Genomic DNA, 15,809 nt, shown 5'->3' with positions numbered 1-15,809 from the left:
GATTTTACTCAAAATGGTGCTTTATAGATTACACAAGTACATTTACTGAGTTAGCGCCCCTCACATCTGCCCAATAACTCATTACAACCTCTCCTAAAATAGAAAAAATCTCTCTTTCCAGTGAAAAAACAACAATCCTCTAATGCCCACAACAACCAGGTCAATTAAGAGACCACAATATTTCCAAACCTGCCTTTTACAGGCATTTCTAATTTAAACCAATGTGATTATAATATCCAATAAAAGGCTGCTTTCCTGGAAAAAAGCACTCGTCTATAACCTGTGATGTGTTTTCCAGCTTGTTGACACCATACAGGTCTTGTTTGTGTTATGATGTATTTATGGGAGCGCTATAGATAGAGAGCAGGCCTTAATAGGAAGAAATGAACGAGCCACAGCTGACGAGTATTTGACCCCATCCATTCATGAATCAGCCCAGAAATAATGAATCAGTAAATTGCCCAGGACACATGAAGGGGAGAGTAAACTACAATGGTAATACTGTGAGGGGAGTCACGGGATCGGTATCATAACGCCGGGTCAATGTGGAAGTATTTTTTGTTTATTTTGAGCGAGGGAAACGAGGGAAAAGAGGACAAATGGATCGAATCTAAGGAAAAAGAAGGTAAAAATACGGCTGATGTGAAGCCCATTCAGCACATCTGCTCCTCCCTCGCTCTCATCAACCCACTCTCTGCTATTGTTATGCAACACCTCGCTCTATCTGCTCATCTTCAACATATATGTCTGGATGATGCACGTTAACATTAAGCTAAATGTGTATCAAGATATCAGCTCTGCGGTCTTTTGTCTTTGATCTGCGCTCAACCTTTTTATCTGAAATCGAGGCTGAGAGTTAATCGAGGCACACACAAAGAGAGAAAAAGGGGAGAGAGGAAAAGGTAGAGGGGGAGTCTCAATGAAAGATCTGCTGCTCGGAGGTCTCTCGTGATGTAACACATCTACATCACGTCACCATGGCAACCCCGCATCAGCACCAAGTTAATGTGGGGAGAGAGTCTCTGCTGGTATGTTACAGTAAAGCCTCTGCATGTGTCCACAACAAAAAGAAGGACATATGGGTAAAAAAAAACGAGATAAGAATACACATTTTATATAACAATGTATAATTCTGAATATAAAATGTTCTTCTTCTTGTATTCAAGTGTAAGTGTGATGTTTTACCTTAGAGACGTCATCTTAAATGTATTGTGATCTTATCCTTGAGCACAGACACATGTTCCATCGCATGCAGTAATGTATAATACAGCCTCAATAGAAATATGTTGGCTAGTTACCGAGTTATTGTCCCCGTGTTCTCCTGTGAGTCTAAGTATAGTCCGAGGGACCTTGGGGAGACAGAGAACTCTGAACACAACTAAAGAGCTCTTGTGAAAAACTTCTGCCCCCTGTTTGGTGCCCTGGCTGCTAAAAATAAACTGGATATTGAAAAGCGTAGAAAGAAGGTGCAAGGCTACTGGCTCACAAAGCCACACGGAGAGAACGAGGCAGGAAGTGATGGATAAAGGCGGGAGGTGAGGAGCAGGAGTGCGGGTGGAGCTGTGTATGTGGGTGTTTGTATGGTTCATATTCGACGGCGGTGACAGGCTTCGAATCAGACAGAGTGACACCAGAAGGAGCTGGTGTGTGAACGGAGCAGCAGATGACATGCATGTTGAAATACCACAAAGATATTGTAGGCATTGAGATTTACACACGCGTGAAATTGACTGAATTCTACTTATTTTGTCTACATCCACAGTTGCTGCCGTCAAAATGTTATTTTCTGAGTCTATTTAGAGACACAATGAGGCCTTCAAACTACAGCGGTAGACATTTCTTAGTTTTCAGGGGTCAAACTGGTTACTGATCTAGACTTACTAATTCCCCTCACCGAGATGTCTCCAGAGTGAGGGAGGAGCAGCCTCAGGGCCATCTGCTGTTTTTAAAATGTTCTCAGTCCCAAACAGATCCTGTCATAATAATCTTGGTCTCCCTCAAGACGAAAGTTTGGGCATCACAGAGACATGTATACCATGTAACCATAACTGGATCTTTGTCGCATGTCGTCGTCCCTCTCTCTCCCCTCATTTCCTGCACCACTCTTCTTGATGTCTAATAAATATTGCTATTTGATCAGATACTTCATATACAAACATCAATGCATCTATGTGTTAGTTTATTTAACAGGAACAATCCGGATAAACATTGTTACATTGGGAGCAACAGATCAGTCCATCTCAAACTGATGTACAGCCCCCGAGCCTTTTAAATTGGAGTCTGTATATTTATTGGTGACTATAATGATCATTTATTTACAACAACATAACTTTAGTAATATATTACATACTCTATACTTCCAGTTTTATAGTTTGATTTGTTTCCATAATTTCTACTGTATTTGTGTGAAACAATATCTAAGTGTTATATGATAATATGTTGAGTTCTCAACTAATTATTTATTGTTATTGTTTGGGTTTCTGGCTGTCAGATGATTTTGTACTGCTGCATGTGGGTCAGCGACAGTTTAAAAAGGTGCTAAACAAAAACAAAAAGGACTGCATAGAAAGTCAAAATCGAGTCAATAAAAAAACAACAGAACATGTTTACATGTGTACGTAATGTACATGAGTGTGTATGCATTCACATATACACGCAAGAGTATGTACAGTATACGTATGCAGTATCGAGCTGTCCGTGTACTGTAGGTGAGATTCACTGTCCTCGTCTAGCTTTTAGTATCACACACTAATGTTCCATCTTTCTGCTCCCCTCTACCTCTCTCTGCCCTAATATCTCTCCTGTTCTCTAAGGGAACAGAGAAAGGGAGGAGAGAGAGAGAGAGAAAGAAAAGAGAAAGGAAAGAAGAGGATCAGAGAGAGAGAGAGGAAAAGAAGAGAGAAGTGGGGGGACGGAGAAAAGACGAGAGGAGAGAGAGAGAGGAGAGGGGGGGAGAGAGAACGCTCTCTCCCTCCTCTTTTCTCCTCCCGGGAACTCTTCTCTCCTCCCTCCTCCTCCAATATCTCTCGCGACTCTCTCCTCTCACTCTCTCTCTCTCTCTCCCTCTCATCCCTCTCTCCCCCTCTCTTCCCCTCTCTCTCCCTCTCTCCCTCTCCCGCTTCGATGCAGGAGTGGGAGGTGTTGCTAGGCGACAGATTAGCTCCTTCCTTTCAAGAAGCAGAGCGCAGACCTTGACTCTGGGTGTAAAAATAAACAGAAAAAAGAAAAAGAAGACAGTCTTAGAGGGAAAAGGACAAGTGTGTTTCACCTCTGGCATGGGATTTTTGTTTTCCCTGAGATGATTCCCCCGCTCCCCATCTCCTGCACTCTTCACCCTGAAGTAGTTCTGAAATAATTCACTTATTTACAGCCCCATTTACATCTGAGATAAACACAATCCATCACTCATCGTCAGTAAAAGTGTTGACATTTTATCTGTAATAAACTTTCACAAGTCACACTGTGATGGAGCTGCTGCATGATCTATCCTCTCTGTTCCCTGTGATGTGATGACTAAGGTTGTGGAGGAACATGCTGCTCGTCCCTCATCCGCAGTATCTGTCCATGCAAACAGCCCGAAACTGTGAAAGTCACACCTGTTGGCGACTGTACGAGTGTGTGCGCTTTGTACATCTGCTCAGTGTGTCTGTGGAGGATAGTGAGAGTAAGTGTTGGTGAATGAGAGTCTAATTGTGTGAATAACTGAGCAATTGAGGCCAGTGAAAGATTGAATGAGTGAATTTGAATGTGGGTGAATGAGAAAGTGAAACGCAGCAACAGATTAACAAATCAGAGAGTGAGTTAATGTGAGTGGATAACATGGGAAGTAAATACATTTCAGGATGAGCAAGGTAATGCGTGAGTGAGTGAGTGAAGATGTAAGTGAGTGAAAAAGTGAATATATGGATAGCAGAAAGAACGAGTGATTGTGTGAGAAATGTGTGTGAATGGGTGAATTTAGCAATTAAAATGTGTGTGAATGTGTGTCTAAGAGAGATTTAGTAATGTGTGCAAGTAATGGTGTGAGTGAGTGAGTGAATGAGTGACCAAGTGTAGGTGTCAGTGAGCGCACACTTGAGTAAGAACATTATCCCTGCTCAATATCAGCATGTTAGCATTGTGATTGTGAGCGTGTTAGCAAAGCCTCACTGAGCCGTTAGCATGGCTGTAGACTCTTGAGTTGTGCCTCAAATCACGTTCTTCTGTACTTTGAGTACATAAATGCATTCACACTGAAGCAGGGCAAAACTAAATTTGTGAAAATGGTGGCTAAGAAAGCTGCAGTGGTTGTGGTTGCTCGGGGGAACAAGGCACTCAGTGTAAATACAATTGTCAAGTAAGAAGTGGGCAACAATCGTCTTTGCAATTAAAGAGAAGAAGGAGCGGTCAAATGTTACAATCGTCATGTTAAGTGCACAGTAGCCGTGTTCGATTTGAGACAACACTACCCTGTCGAAAATAGGGTAGTGGGCTACATGAAAGTATCCAAATTCACAACATTTGTTTAATCCATTACTGATCGTTAGCTCGCCAGGCTAATGGCATTCATTAATTACTCTGTCTGAAATATCATTAAGAAATTAAACAAACCTAACCCAACCCAGACAGCCCATTCAAAATGTACCAGACATGCTGGTGAATGAGTGACAGAGTTAAAAGAGTAATTGAATGTAAAAAATGAATGACTCAGTGAGTGGGAAAATGAGAGAGTGAATGAGTGAGTGCCTGGATGAATGATTGCGCTAAAGAGGGTTATAAGACCAAATGAGCCTGCACATGAATATTGAGACAAACAGGAGTTTCTGGCACAAAGACGGTCCTCTAATTGGATTCATTTGAGTTCATTTGCTGTCAGGGAGACAAGGCACTCATCCCTCCGACCCCTCGCTCTTCACCCATCCGCCTCTCCACAGTTCCTCTCTGCCTCCCACCTATGATACCAACACAACCCTGTCTCATAATGGCAGGGATTATCATGACAACTGCAACAATGGCAGCGCTTGAGACAAGAGAGCATGTGGGACACCGGGACAGCTTAAGTACCTACGAGACTGCTGAGTGGAAAAAAACAAACAACTTTGAGTGTTTTTGTTCTGGGAGCTGCTGCATAACGACGTGTGCTATTTGTGCCCAGAGAGAGAATGTCAGCGCTGTTAAAAAGAAAAATGAAATCTCTGAAAAAAAACAACATATTGAAGAAAGTGATGTGTGCTTCGTCTTAAATCCAGTGAAAATGATATTCACATGTGCAGCAGCAGAGTCAGAGCTGTGATCTATACAAACAACACTGAAGCACGTACTCCTACTTTACCCTGAGCACCATTGATCCGTGTGATAATGCTCATATTACTTATTAGGTTAGAGTGAAAGGGATTTCTGTTGATGGGTTCATTAGTTTAGAGTTTTCTGTATTTGTGGAACCTGGCGAACTTTCAAATTTGGCCATTTTACATAATTATCTTGAGAAGATTAGTGCCTGAACAACAAAACTGACATTTTTAAGTTATTACAATTCATCCTGAGGAACATATGAACCAAGTGTAATGGTAATCCATCCAATAATTGTTGACATATTTGACTCAAAACCATAAATGCCAACCTCATGCTGGTGCTAGAGGAAAACGCAAAGAAAATCCAGTCATTAGGGTGCGTCCTCTGGGAACCATGAAGGTCTGTGCAAACTCTGTCGAGTGATTTAAATCTCATCTCAAAAGCTATTTATTATCAAAGGTATTTTATTGGTGCTTCCTGCCCTGACCTATCAAGTATTTTCATTTCAATTACTGTATAAAGTTGAAAGCTGAAGGGTCAAAAGGTTAACGTGACCAATAAGAATAAAAAAAAAGATGACCTGACCCCTTCACCATCTCCTGTTATAATATACAGGACGAAATCAAAAAGCACAGATAAAGATGATGATTATAGCAAATTATATTAAGGTAAGTATTAATCTATTTGGCTCGGAAATAATGTGCGAAGATATCCTGCCTAAGGGTTACAATCTTTGGCAGCTTTTATGCCCGTTAGGAAAATATGTCTTTTCCAGGAAGATCATTTAAGAGCGGAGACATAATCACCCAGCACTTTTGATTGAGAGTCTTTCACACGTTCATAAATCAGAGAAAAAGGTTTTTGGTAAATGGCTGGTAATAATGAATATGTAGTTTATAAATTAAACACATTATATACAAACACTGGCATGGTCCTTTTAGTGTAAAGAGAATCTAAATAATTCACTGTCAAACTAATATGTGGTTGATGATGACGGAATAGAAGGTCAAACATGAGATGTCATTTTGTAGTTAGTCGCCCCTTTTGAAAGAAATTCCTTTTTTGTAGTTAAAGATTGTTGTCATTAATTACTCTGATATGAATATGAGATAAGGCCACATACATATTTATAGGCTAGTTAATGATGCGGCAGACTTAAATACGTTGTCCTTTCAATTAAAACTTTTTTTTCTACATTAAACAAGAATGTTGGAGTAGTTATGTTGCTTATGACGCCGTATTTGGTACAGCTTGTGGGGAACAAGTTGTTACCTTGCTTTTTCAGCCAAACTACTGCAAAAGGGTGCACGTTTTTTTTAAACAACTGTTGTATTCATCACGTCCAGAAGAAGCAATAACATCTGGACGATCTTTGACACCAAAGTCGTGCAACAAATAGCACGACTCAACTTTAGTCCTTTAAATTAAATAAAAAGGAAAAGGTTAACCTCTGTACAATTATGCCTTGAACTGCTCTAATGAATGACTGTGACGCTGCATCCAGAAAAGCCAAAAGGGAAACTGATGTCACTGTCATGACACATTATGATCCCCACTTTAGCAACAGACTGCTGTGTGATGTATTTCTATCTGCTCTGGAGGCGCTGCTCGACCCATGTGATGTGCAGCAGGGATGACAAACCCATATCTCTAATATCTGCGGCTGCAAGAGCTCAAGTGAAGCGAATTTCAACTATACACACTAAGAGTGACGACCAGGGGTCATTTGTAGTGGGGAAAATGTAAATCAATCAGTATCTCTAGGTGCAAATCCACCGTTCTTCTCTGATCTTGCGGTAACAATCTGGTATCTTTTAGGAACCAGTGATGGAAATAAAACTATAGAAGAGGAAGCAAAGATGGCTGAGTCATTCAATAAGAAATATGAGACAAAACAAACCTCAAAGGAGAAGAAACACACACAGGGACTGAAACAAGTAAAAGCTGAAACAAGAAGAAGGATGATTCATCAACGGGCTACTGTCTGCATATTTAAAACTGTCCAAGTAGGTAAACAGAGGGTCAAAGAAATCAATATTCTTAAACTTAATGAAGGTGAATGTAGAGGACAAGGTCCATTTGTTTAAGTAGAGAATAGATCAGGTGTATTCCTTCGGAGATAAATTGTCAATGTTGTAGAAAAACAACACACACACACACACGTTTTCATCACGTGAGGATACATTGCATTGACCTACATGAATTCCCAGGAGACTTACACTAATCTTCTGACCCCAAACAAGAACACTACAATGTAATGATCTATAATGTGGGGACTTGCATCATGTCCCCAAAAGGTACGTTTGCACACACACACACACACACACACACACACACACACACACACACACACACACACACAGACACACACACACACACGATCTATTTTGGGTGGCTCCAAGTGAAATCTCCTCATCTATAAATAGGACGATCGTAGTGGATGCAGGGGCGCGCCTCGCAGTCCTTCTGTGTCGGTCACCGGTGAGATCTATTTTTAGAAACGGCAAGGCTTACCTCACGTGAGACTGGTGACAGGTTTTGCAGGTTGCGAAATACCGGCTGCTATTTGCGTGTGCATCTAATTATTCATGAATGCCATTCATTAAAATGACTTCACTTTTCATTAAACTTTTTGAAGACCGTCATTGTAAGTTTTAAACAGAGAAATCAAAGCGCAGACTCGCATAAACGTCATTTGTTAAACCGTTATAAGAGAGAGCTATAATAAGATTATTAAGATGGTTTCTGGTCTTTGAGCGTCATACTGGTATCTTACTGCTGTTTGTTTCATTATGTGCAGCTGATCAGGCTCTGATGACTGCCAGTCCATGTTTTTATTCTACAATGCTATAAAAATCCCAATCTCCAAAGCAAATCCTTGAGTTGGTCCATTCTCGCCTGTTCATTTTTATCTCGGAATCAGAAAAACATATGTCGTTCATCACAAGGCAATTGATATGACGTGTTTAATAACCGGATAAACATCAGTTGGAGAACACAGTACACAAATAATGAAAACATACACGCCGATATTGAGAAAAAATGTTCAGACAATGCCAAAGATTGACTAAAAACACACGATATAGGCTATATGATATACAATTGCAGTGAAGGCACGGGACATGCGCAGCATCCATGTCTATCAGTATAAAAAATGGAGGCAAATTCTGTGTAGGATTATGCACCCATTACTGTTTTCAGCTGCTCAGGAATGATTTCCATTCATAAAAGGCGATGGAGAGACGGAGCGATGGGAAACAGCTTCAGCATACCATGTCCACCTCCTGTAACAGCTGCAGCTCTGCATCATCAATCTTACATGTTTATAATGTTGACAGTAAATGTGGTGAAATTTAAATTATTGAATTGCACCTAACAAGCACCTGCCGTGTGTACTGACAGGTCCGGGGCAAACAGGCAGTGACGGGGAGCCTACCTCGATCAGGTGCCAGACATATAAACACAGAGACCTCTTTCGTATTCAACTCAGTCTTCTCATCCTCCCCCACCTCCCCCCATGCACCCCCTCCTCTTCTAATACACCGGAGTCCGGTGACTCCGTTTACGTTTTACGCTTGCCCCGCCCCTTACTCGGTTTTGTCCAAATCGGGCTTTTTGCGTCGCCGGAGCTCCCGATTTCAGACCGACGTCATCACCGAGTAGAGGGAAGAGCTGACGTCGGAGGAGAGTCACCGAAAGGAGAGGGCACGCGAGAGGAAGGGGGGAGAGCTTCACCACTGCTAACGCTGATATGAGGCATATCTATCCCTCTCGGCCCCCCCTTCTTCTACATCCCCCTCCCTCCGTTTTACGTCGGTGTCGGTGCGTTGGGAGCCCCCTACTCCGGCGGAGTCCCAGGCTATATAAGTGACCGGCGAGCAGAGTCCCTCAACCAGATTTACAGGTTCCGGACTTCTGTGAGAGAGACGGCTACCATAGCCCTGCACTCCGAGAGGGGAGATAGACATCAAGCAGCCGGCCAGCATCCGAGCTGGACGCTGTGGCGGAGCTAAAGCCGACGGAGACAGGACAGGAGAAGGTTTTTTAAACCTTTCTCTGGAAAACAGAAAAATTGCTGAGATGAAAGTCCAATAACACACCTCAGAGCTTTTTTCCACTTCTACAACCTGTCTCTTAACACATCTCGGAGACAGTGCAGCTGAGGCTCGGCGTTGAACAACACTCCGCTCGCAACTCTCCCAACTCACATCTGGAGGAATTTGGACAGATCATCGCAACAGCCAGCCACAATGTACCGCTCAACCAAAGGAGCATCCAAGGCTCGACGGGACCAGATCAACGCCGAGATCCGGAACCTGAAGGACTTGTTGCCCATATCCGATGCGGATAAAGCGCGGCTCTCATACCTGCACATCATGTCGCTTGCCTGCATGTACACCAGGAAATCCGTCTTCTTCACTCAAGGTAAGAATAAAACGACCTGTTGATGAATCTCATGTGCTGCATAGACAGACCCTCAGAGTGGTGGAAGCAACAAGTGTTTTAGTGGCAACGCGGGCAATTCACATGATATGAATCTCATTTATTCTTGCTGTTCGGAGTTGTATCCTCATGATTGTTGGCACTTATTGTAAGTCGCTTTGGACTAAAGCGTCAGCTAAATGAACTGTAATGTAATGTCACAAACTGTACAGCTGTGGGTCCTTAATTGATCGATATAGAAGCTCATAAAAGCATTTCAATAGCAGTGTATCGCTGTCCGCGGTGCTGAAATGACCAAGCACCATAAATACAGCCGCGTCGCTGTCCATGGTGTTGAAACACACCGCGGCCACTGTTTTTCTTTATTGCAGAGATCAGATATAATTCTTAGTAGGTTTATTAACACATCTCTGTTAATTTTTACCCAAAGCGGGAACTGCTGCTAATCTCGAGGAGAGCGCGAGGTTTCTGTCTTTCCACGAGCTGTCGGAGTTGACGCAGGCGCTGCCGGGGTTTCTGATGCTGGTGACCGGGGAAGGGAAGCTCCTGTACCTGTCAGACAGCGTCTCCGAGCACCTCGGACACTCCATGGTGAGTCTATACAAGCGATTCATCCGTAGTGTAGCAAATTAATATTCAAGCTCTACTTTGGGCTTCATAAATAACGTTTCTGTTTATTTCTCAGGTTGATCTTGTGGCACAGGGGGACAGTGTGTATGATATCATCGACGCCTCAGACCACTTTATCATGAGGAGCAACCTGTCAGTCTCCACCTCCCTTGAGATGGGTAAGACAAACATTAAACTGACAAGTTGTTTCTCCATTTTATGCGAACGGATTATTTAAATAAGATTTGTTTTAATAAACCTCCTCTCATCATCTCCTCCACAGATCGTCTCTTCCGCTGTCGTTTCAACACATCCAAGTCCGTGCGGAGGCAGAGTGCTGGGAACAAGATGGTTCTGATCCGAGCTCGCTGCCTCTCTCCCCAATCCGCCTCCCCTGCCCCCGGCTCCTACTGGACCTCCAACACTGTCTGGGTGTGTTTCTGCTCCCCTCTGGAGCCCCACCCGAGCCGCTCCGGCCCCGGGGCAGAGCGGGAGTCAACCTCCACCCCTCCCCAAGATGAGACCAACTTGTTTCTGGCCTGCTTCCACTCCCAGCACGGCCGGGACATGAGGCTGCAGACTGCGCAGGACAGGTGAGTTCACAGAAATAGCAGATCCACCTGTTGCTTTAATATTTAATGAAATCTGTTTATGAGATGGGTAAACAATTATCCGCCTAACACATCACCACCCACTCTCTCCTACAGTGTGAGCGCCTATCTCGGCTTTGATGTGACAGCTTTACGCTCCTGCTCCTGGTACAGCCTCCTCCACCCACAAGATCTGTCACATGCCTCCGCTCAGCACCGCAGCCTATGTAAGTGTACTCTTCTTCTTCTTCACGCATAGTTACAACCATCCATTGCCCACACAATTTTACACACACACACACACACACACACACACACACACACACACACACACACACACACACACACACACACACACACACACACACACACACACACACCGTGCCCACTGGCACATCCACGCAGTGAAAACACACTATGATGATTAATAGGATTACAAACCGATGCCAACTTGTGCTGTGACTGTTGTTCCACAGTGAGAGAGGGAGGAGAGGGCAGAGCTGAGATGGTGGTGCGCGTGCAAGCTCAGGACCAGTCGTGGGTTTGGCTCTACATGGTGCTTCAGCTGCAACCTGGAGAAATCCCCATCAGCAGCGACAACTACATCATCAGGTATTTACTTTTTCAAACCCCCAGTGGTGGAAGCACTGTACTGTACTTAAGTACACATTTGAAGTACTTGTGCTTCACTTGAGTATTTCCATTTTCTGTTATTTCCACTACATCTCAGAGGCATAATATATATGATTCTGAAATTGGCCAGTGTGCAGTACCTTCGAGACTTTAAGTATATTTCGATGCTAATACTTTTTCTCCTGTTCTTCTTCTTCTTCTCTCTCAGTGAGTCTGAGGCCTGGTCAGTGCGTCAGCAGCTCAGCTCAGAGCACACCCAGCTCACCCTGGTTCTGAGTGGTGGCACCTCTCAGCAGGAAGGTCTGAGCCTCCAGTCTCCAGAAACCCTGTCCAGCCCAGACCAGGTCTTCACCCCGGGCAGTAGCGGCCTGTCCGCCCAGTCCTTTGACTTTAGCATCGCTGGCTGCAGCGTGGGCTCCTCTGACGACCCGGGGAGCTCTGCTGCAGAGGCCATGCAGCTGGAGGGAGACCCTCGCTCCAGTATCTCCTCTATGGAGGAAGATAGCTTCTTTCAGCAGCATCCCCCTGAAAGCCCCTCCGCTGCCTCCTCCCCCACCCCAGTCACTGTTGAAACAGTAGCAGACTTAGACTTTTTAACCCAGAACATTCTCCTGCCGCCGTCCTTCCAGCTCAACCCTCCGCTGCCAGCTCTCCCCCTGCCTCTCCCCCCTGTCTCCACCTCACAAGCTCAGCAGCAGACCAAAGAGTTTGTGTGCACACCGCCCTACACTCCCCACCTTGTTGGAGCCAACTTCCCATTCGGTGAGCCCCTATTCAGCTTTGACCCCGCTGGCACAACCACTCCTCCGCCCTCTGCTACAACAGCCACCGCCACCACCTCAATGGCCCCTGCAGCGTCCTCCTCAGACCCACCAACTACTGACCCCAGCCCCTCTCCCCTCACCAACTTGTCCACTAAGCTCCCCCTCACGCTACCTACAGCATCCACAGACTTCCTCTTCTCTGTCGAGCACGGAAGCGGTGCCCTTTACGAGAAACTGCCCCCCACACCTGACAGCCCTGGAGACGGCGACTGCACAGTGATGACCCTGCCCGAGGTTCGGGGTCCACTGTATGTAGATGTACCACTGGGGCCCCTGCAGTGTCCTCCTGAGGGCCTCCTCACCCCTGAGGCGTCACCTGGTAAATACCCCTGCCTGTCTTTTTTCTCCCTGGAGAGAGAGAGGGAGAAGGAGAGGGCAGAAATTTCCCTCTTAGCTCAGCACATCAGCTCACTGGCAGAGGGGTTCTACCTGGATCCACTCCTGTCCAAACTCTCTCCTCCCTCCATGTCACCCTCATCCTCCCCTCCCTCCCCCTTCCTGACTTCCACTACAGAAACTGCTGAAGATGTTGATTCAGTGCCCATGCTTAGGGAGTTTTATCCCATCAAAGCATGGAGAGGTCTGGACATTCCCATGTTCCTCGACGATGACGACTCTCTGTTTGAAGAGAGCATCTTAGAAACCCTCCTCCAAGACAACTTCGTTCCTCCTCAGTCCCCGGGCCTCTCCTCCCCCACCCCTATGCTCAATCCCTCCAGCCCAATCTCTCCTCAAACTCCAGTGTGCTGGCGCCAACCCTCCCAGTTTGAGGGAGTGGGCCACTTCTGTAGCGTCCAATCGGCGCAATGTAACTCCACGGCTGGGTGCGGGGCGACTGTGGCTGCTGAGGCCGGGGCAATGGCTGAAGGGGAGGGGCTAGCGGAGGAAGCAATGGAGATCGAGATGGTGTCATCTCCTGTGTCCTCCTGCTCCTCCATCCCAGCTTCCCCTCCCCTCATGCTCACTGTCTGCCCCAGCTCCACCACCTCCACGCCCATCGCCTCGCCCATGCCCGCTGTGTCTTGCAATCAGTCCCTCCTGGAGGAACTGGCTGTCCTGGAACCCATGTTTGGGGCAGGTGCCTCGATCGCCCCTGGCTTAGGGCAACAACCTGAGTTGTATCAACTCCAATGTCATCCGTCGCCACAGTGCTTCCACAAAGGTAAGAATCTGTCTCTTTTCTGTCTCTTTTTTTTATTATGGTCTTATTGGATGAGATGAAAAACCCTTTCTGAAAATACATCACTAACGTCCTCTTTCTCCTTCCTCCCTCTTTGTGTCTTTCAGATGGGAGTGGAAGTGTTCCTCCGTTCTAAAATAAGTCTGTGACTTACTTCATTAAGTATGGCATATTGTCATATTTTGTGGAGCCCCTTTTACTGCAAAGTAAAAAATTATTAAGTGTATAAATATACATAATGTATATACAACTTAAGGACTTTAACTCCTACATGTCTCCTGAGAACAAAGATTGGCTTTATATTTTTGTTCAGTCATTAATCTGTATACTATTACAAAACTGGTGCAACATTTACATGATGGTTCAACCACACGGACTCATAACTGACTGGGTTTTGAGTCCATGCGGTGTCTTTCAGCTTCTCTGTAACACGAGCTTCAGATATGATCAGACAGAGAAACCTCTCTGAATTTGTAAGCACTGTTTAACTTCCAGATGCGCATTTGTATTCACTCGTAGTGAAAAATCTGTTGTGAACAAAAGAAAAAGAACACTTGCCATTTCAATAGAGAGATGAATTATAGCACTTTTGCCTGACGTGCAGCAACGCAAACCCAAACCTCAAATGTATTGGAAGTCAAATGTTTACACTTAGGATGGCCACTATCTGTACATCAAAATAAGTTCTTGCTACGAACTCTTATATCCAGACTTCAGAGCCAGTACAGCTCTGATTCGATAACACTCCACACAGCCTTAAAGGCAACATCAAAACTAACTCATAATAGTCAATCAACTTTAAACCAGAGATACTTTGAGCTTTGAGTTTGCGGCTTCAAACCTTTAACATTTCCTATTTATCTCTCCATCTAAAATCTCTTGTATCAATGTGATGTGCAAAGAAAAAAGAAAAACATGTGAAGAGATCCTGGCATGTGAAGATCTCAAGGATGTTGAAGGTGTCCATTGTTTTACGAGATGCAACACCGAACAGGAAATTGTCTGGAAGTTTGCCGGAGCTCTGATCATGCCACTGATCCACTGCTACGTTGTACTGTACATTAGACTCTGAATGTGGGCTCTTCAGGTCCCTGCTGGCCTGAGGGCAGTCGGCTGGATATTGTTGCAGCATCAATATTTGCAATGCTGGCAGCTTATAGCGGCTCCTGTGTGCCTGAAACGGCCCTGACCTGCTGAACTCTGAACTCTTTATCAAGTCCATTCAACATGGATATTTACATCGTTGCTCCACTGGAGTGCGGTGTAGTGAGGCACAATTGACTATGTGAATGAGCGATTCTTCTTTTTTGAGAGGGGTTAGAATACAAAAGTTTTGTTTTAAAAAATGAAAATAGGGATGGGGTGCTATTTCTATTCAGTTACCAAGCGACACGGGTTGAGAATGGTACTATTCCCATGGTGTCGACATGCTCACGTAGAGTTGTCTACGGTCAAGTAAAGGATTGATTCCTACGTTCTAGCTATTCAAGGCTAAGTTAATATACATGTGTAAAATGACTATACTGTATGTGTGATATTTGAAAAAGATGTTATTGCATATGCATTATGTCTGTGGATATAGGCATATGTTCTTTTCAGAAAGGTTGTACACATTTGTACATTTGTATGAAACAGCTATTGGTCTGTATATATGAGAGAGAGAGATTTTTATTGAAGAAGATGGAATATATTGTAAACATCTTACTTACTGCAGAATGGACATTGTGGAACAGTGTTCTATTGTGTTGCTTATAAGTGTATTTGATTGTCATACAAATGCATTTATATTAAAAGTGCTCTTAATGCGGCTGATGCATTTGTGTCGTCATAGTCAAGCCCCTTGTTCCTCTCTCGGCCTCATCACCATCATCATCCCAGCCTCTTCTCCTCCCTCCTCCATTTCTTCCCCTGGAGCGAGTTTCGCTCAGCAACAGCACTGACGCACACACATGACGAGACAGAATGAGACACTATCTGACTCAGACTGACGCACACTCTTGGCATCGAGGTTTTTGCGTGCCAGCGTTTGCACGCAGGCATCCTCCCACTTATGATGATGCGCACACACATAATAGTAGGCAATATGACCCCCCCGCCACCCCTTTACAAATCACAGTAGCCCACATTCACTCCATGTACCTGCGACTCCATCAGCGCATGACGCTGTGTAAGACTCCATATATAGGCATTCCTGCCTCCCGTCTATTCTCAGCCTCCATTGAGAAGGATCAGAGAGGGGAGGGCTGGAGAGAGAGAGGA

At 44.7% G+C, this 15,809-nt stretch overlaps 1 protein-coding gene across 2 annotated transcripts; it reads left to right on the top strand.

Annotated features, from left to right (window-relative positions):
- Positions 1-487: 487 nt before the first annotated feature.
- Positions 488-15,352, top strand: npas4a (neuronal PAS domain protein 4a). Of its 2 annotated transcripts, none has more exons than XM_029441480.1 (8): positions 488-625; positions 10,145-10,305; positions 10,400-10,502; positions 10,607-10,916; positions 11,031-11,140; positions 11,390-11,525; positions 11,755-13,532; positions 13,658-15,352. In XM_029441480.1, exons 1-8 carry the CDS (start codon positions 544-546, stop codon positions 13,684-13,686), a joined length of 2,709 nt encoding a protein of 902 aa, XP_029297340.1. In that variant the 5' UTR covers positions 488-543; the 3' UTR covers positions 13,687-15,352. The 2 variants fall into 2 exon arrangements, with proteins under 2 accessions (XP_029297340.1, XP_029297339.1); XM_029441479.1 differs by lacking the exon at positions 488-625 and adding an exon at positions 9,185-9,696.
- Positions 15,353-15,809: the final 457 nt, after the last annotated feature.

Source organism: Cottoperca gobio, chromosome 10, assembly GCF_900634415.1.
Source record: "Cottoperca gobio chromosome 10, fCotGob3.1, whole genome shotgun sequence".
NCBI classification, from domain to species: domain Eukaryota; kingdom Metazoa; phylum Chordata; class Actinopteri; order Perciformes; family Bovichtidae; genus Cottoperca; species Cottoperca gobio.
The sequence above is the reverse complement of the archived record's forward strand: the minus strand, read 5'-3'. Positions and strand labels throughout refer to the sequence as shown.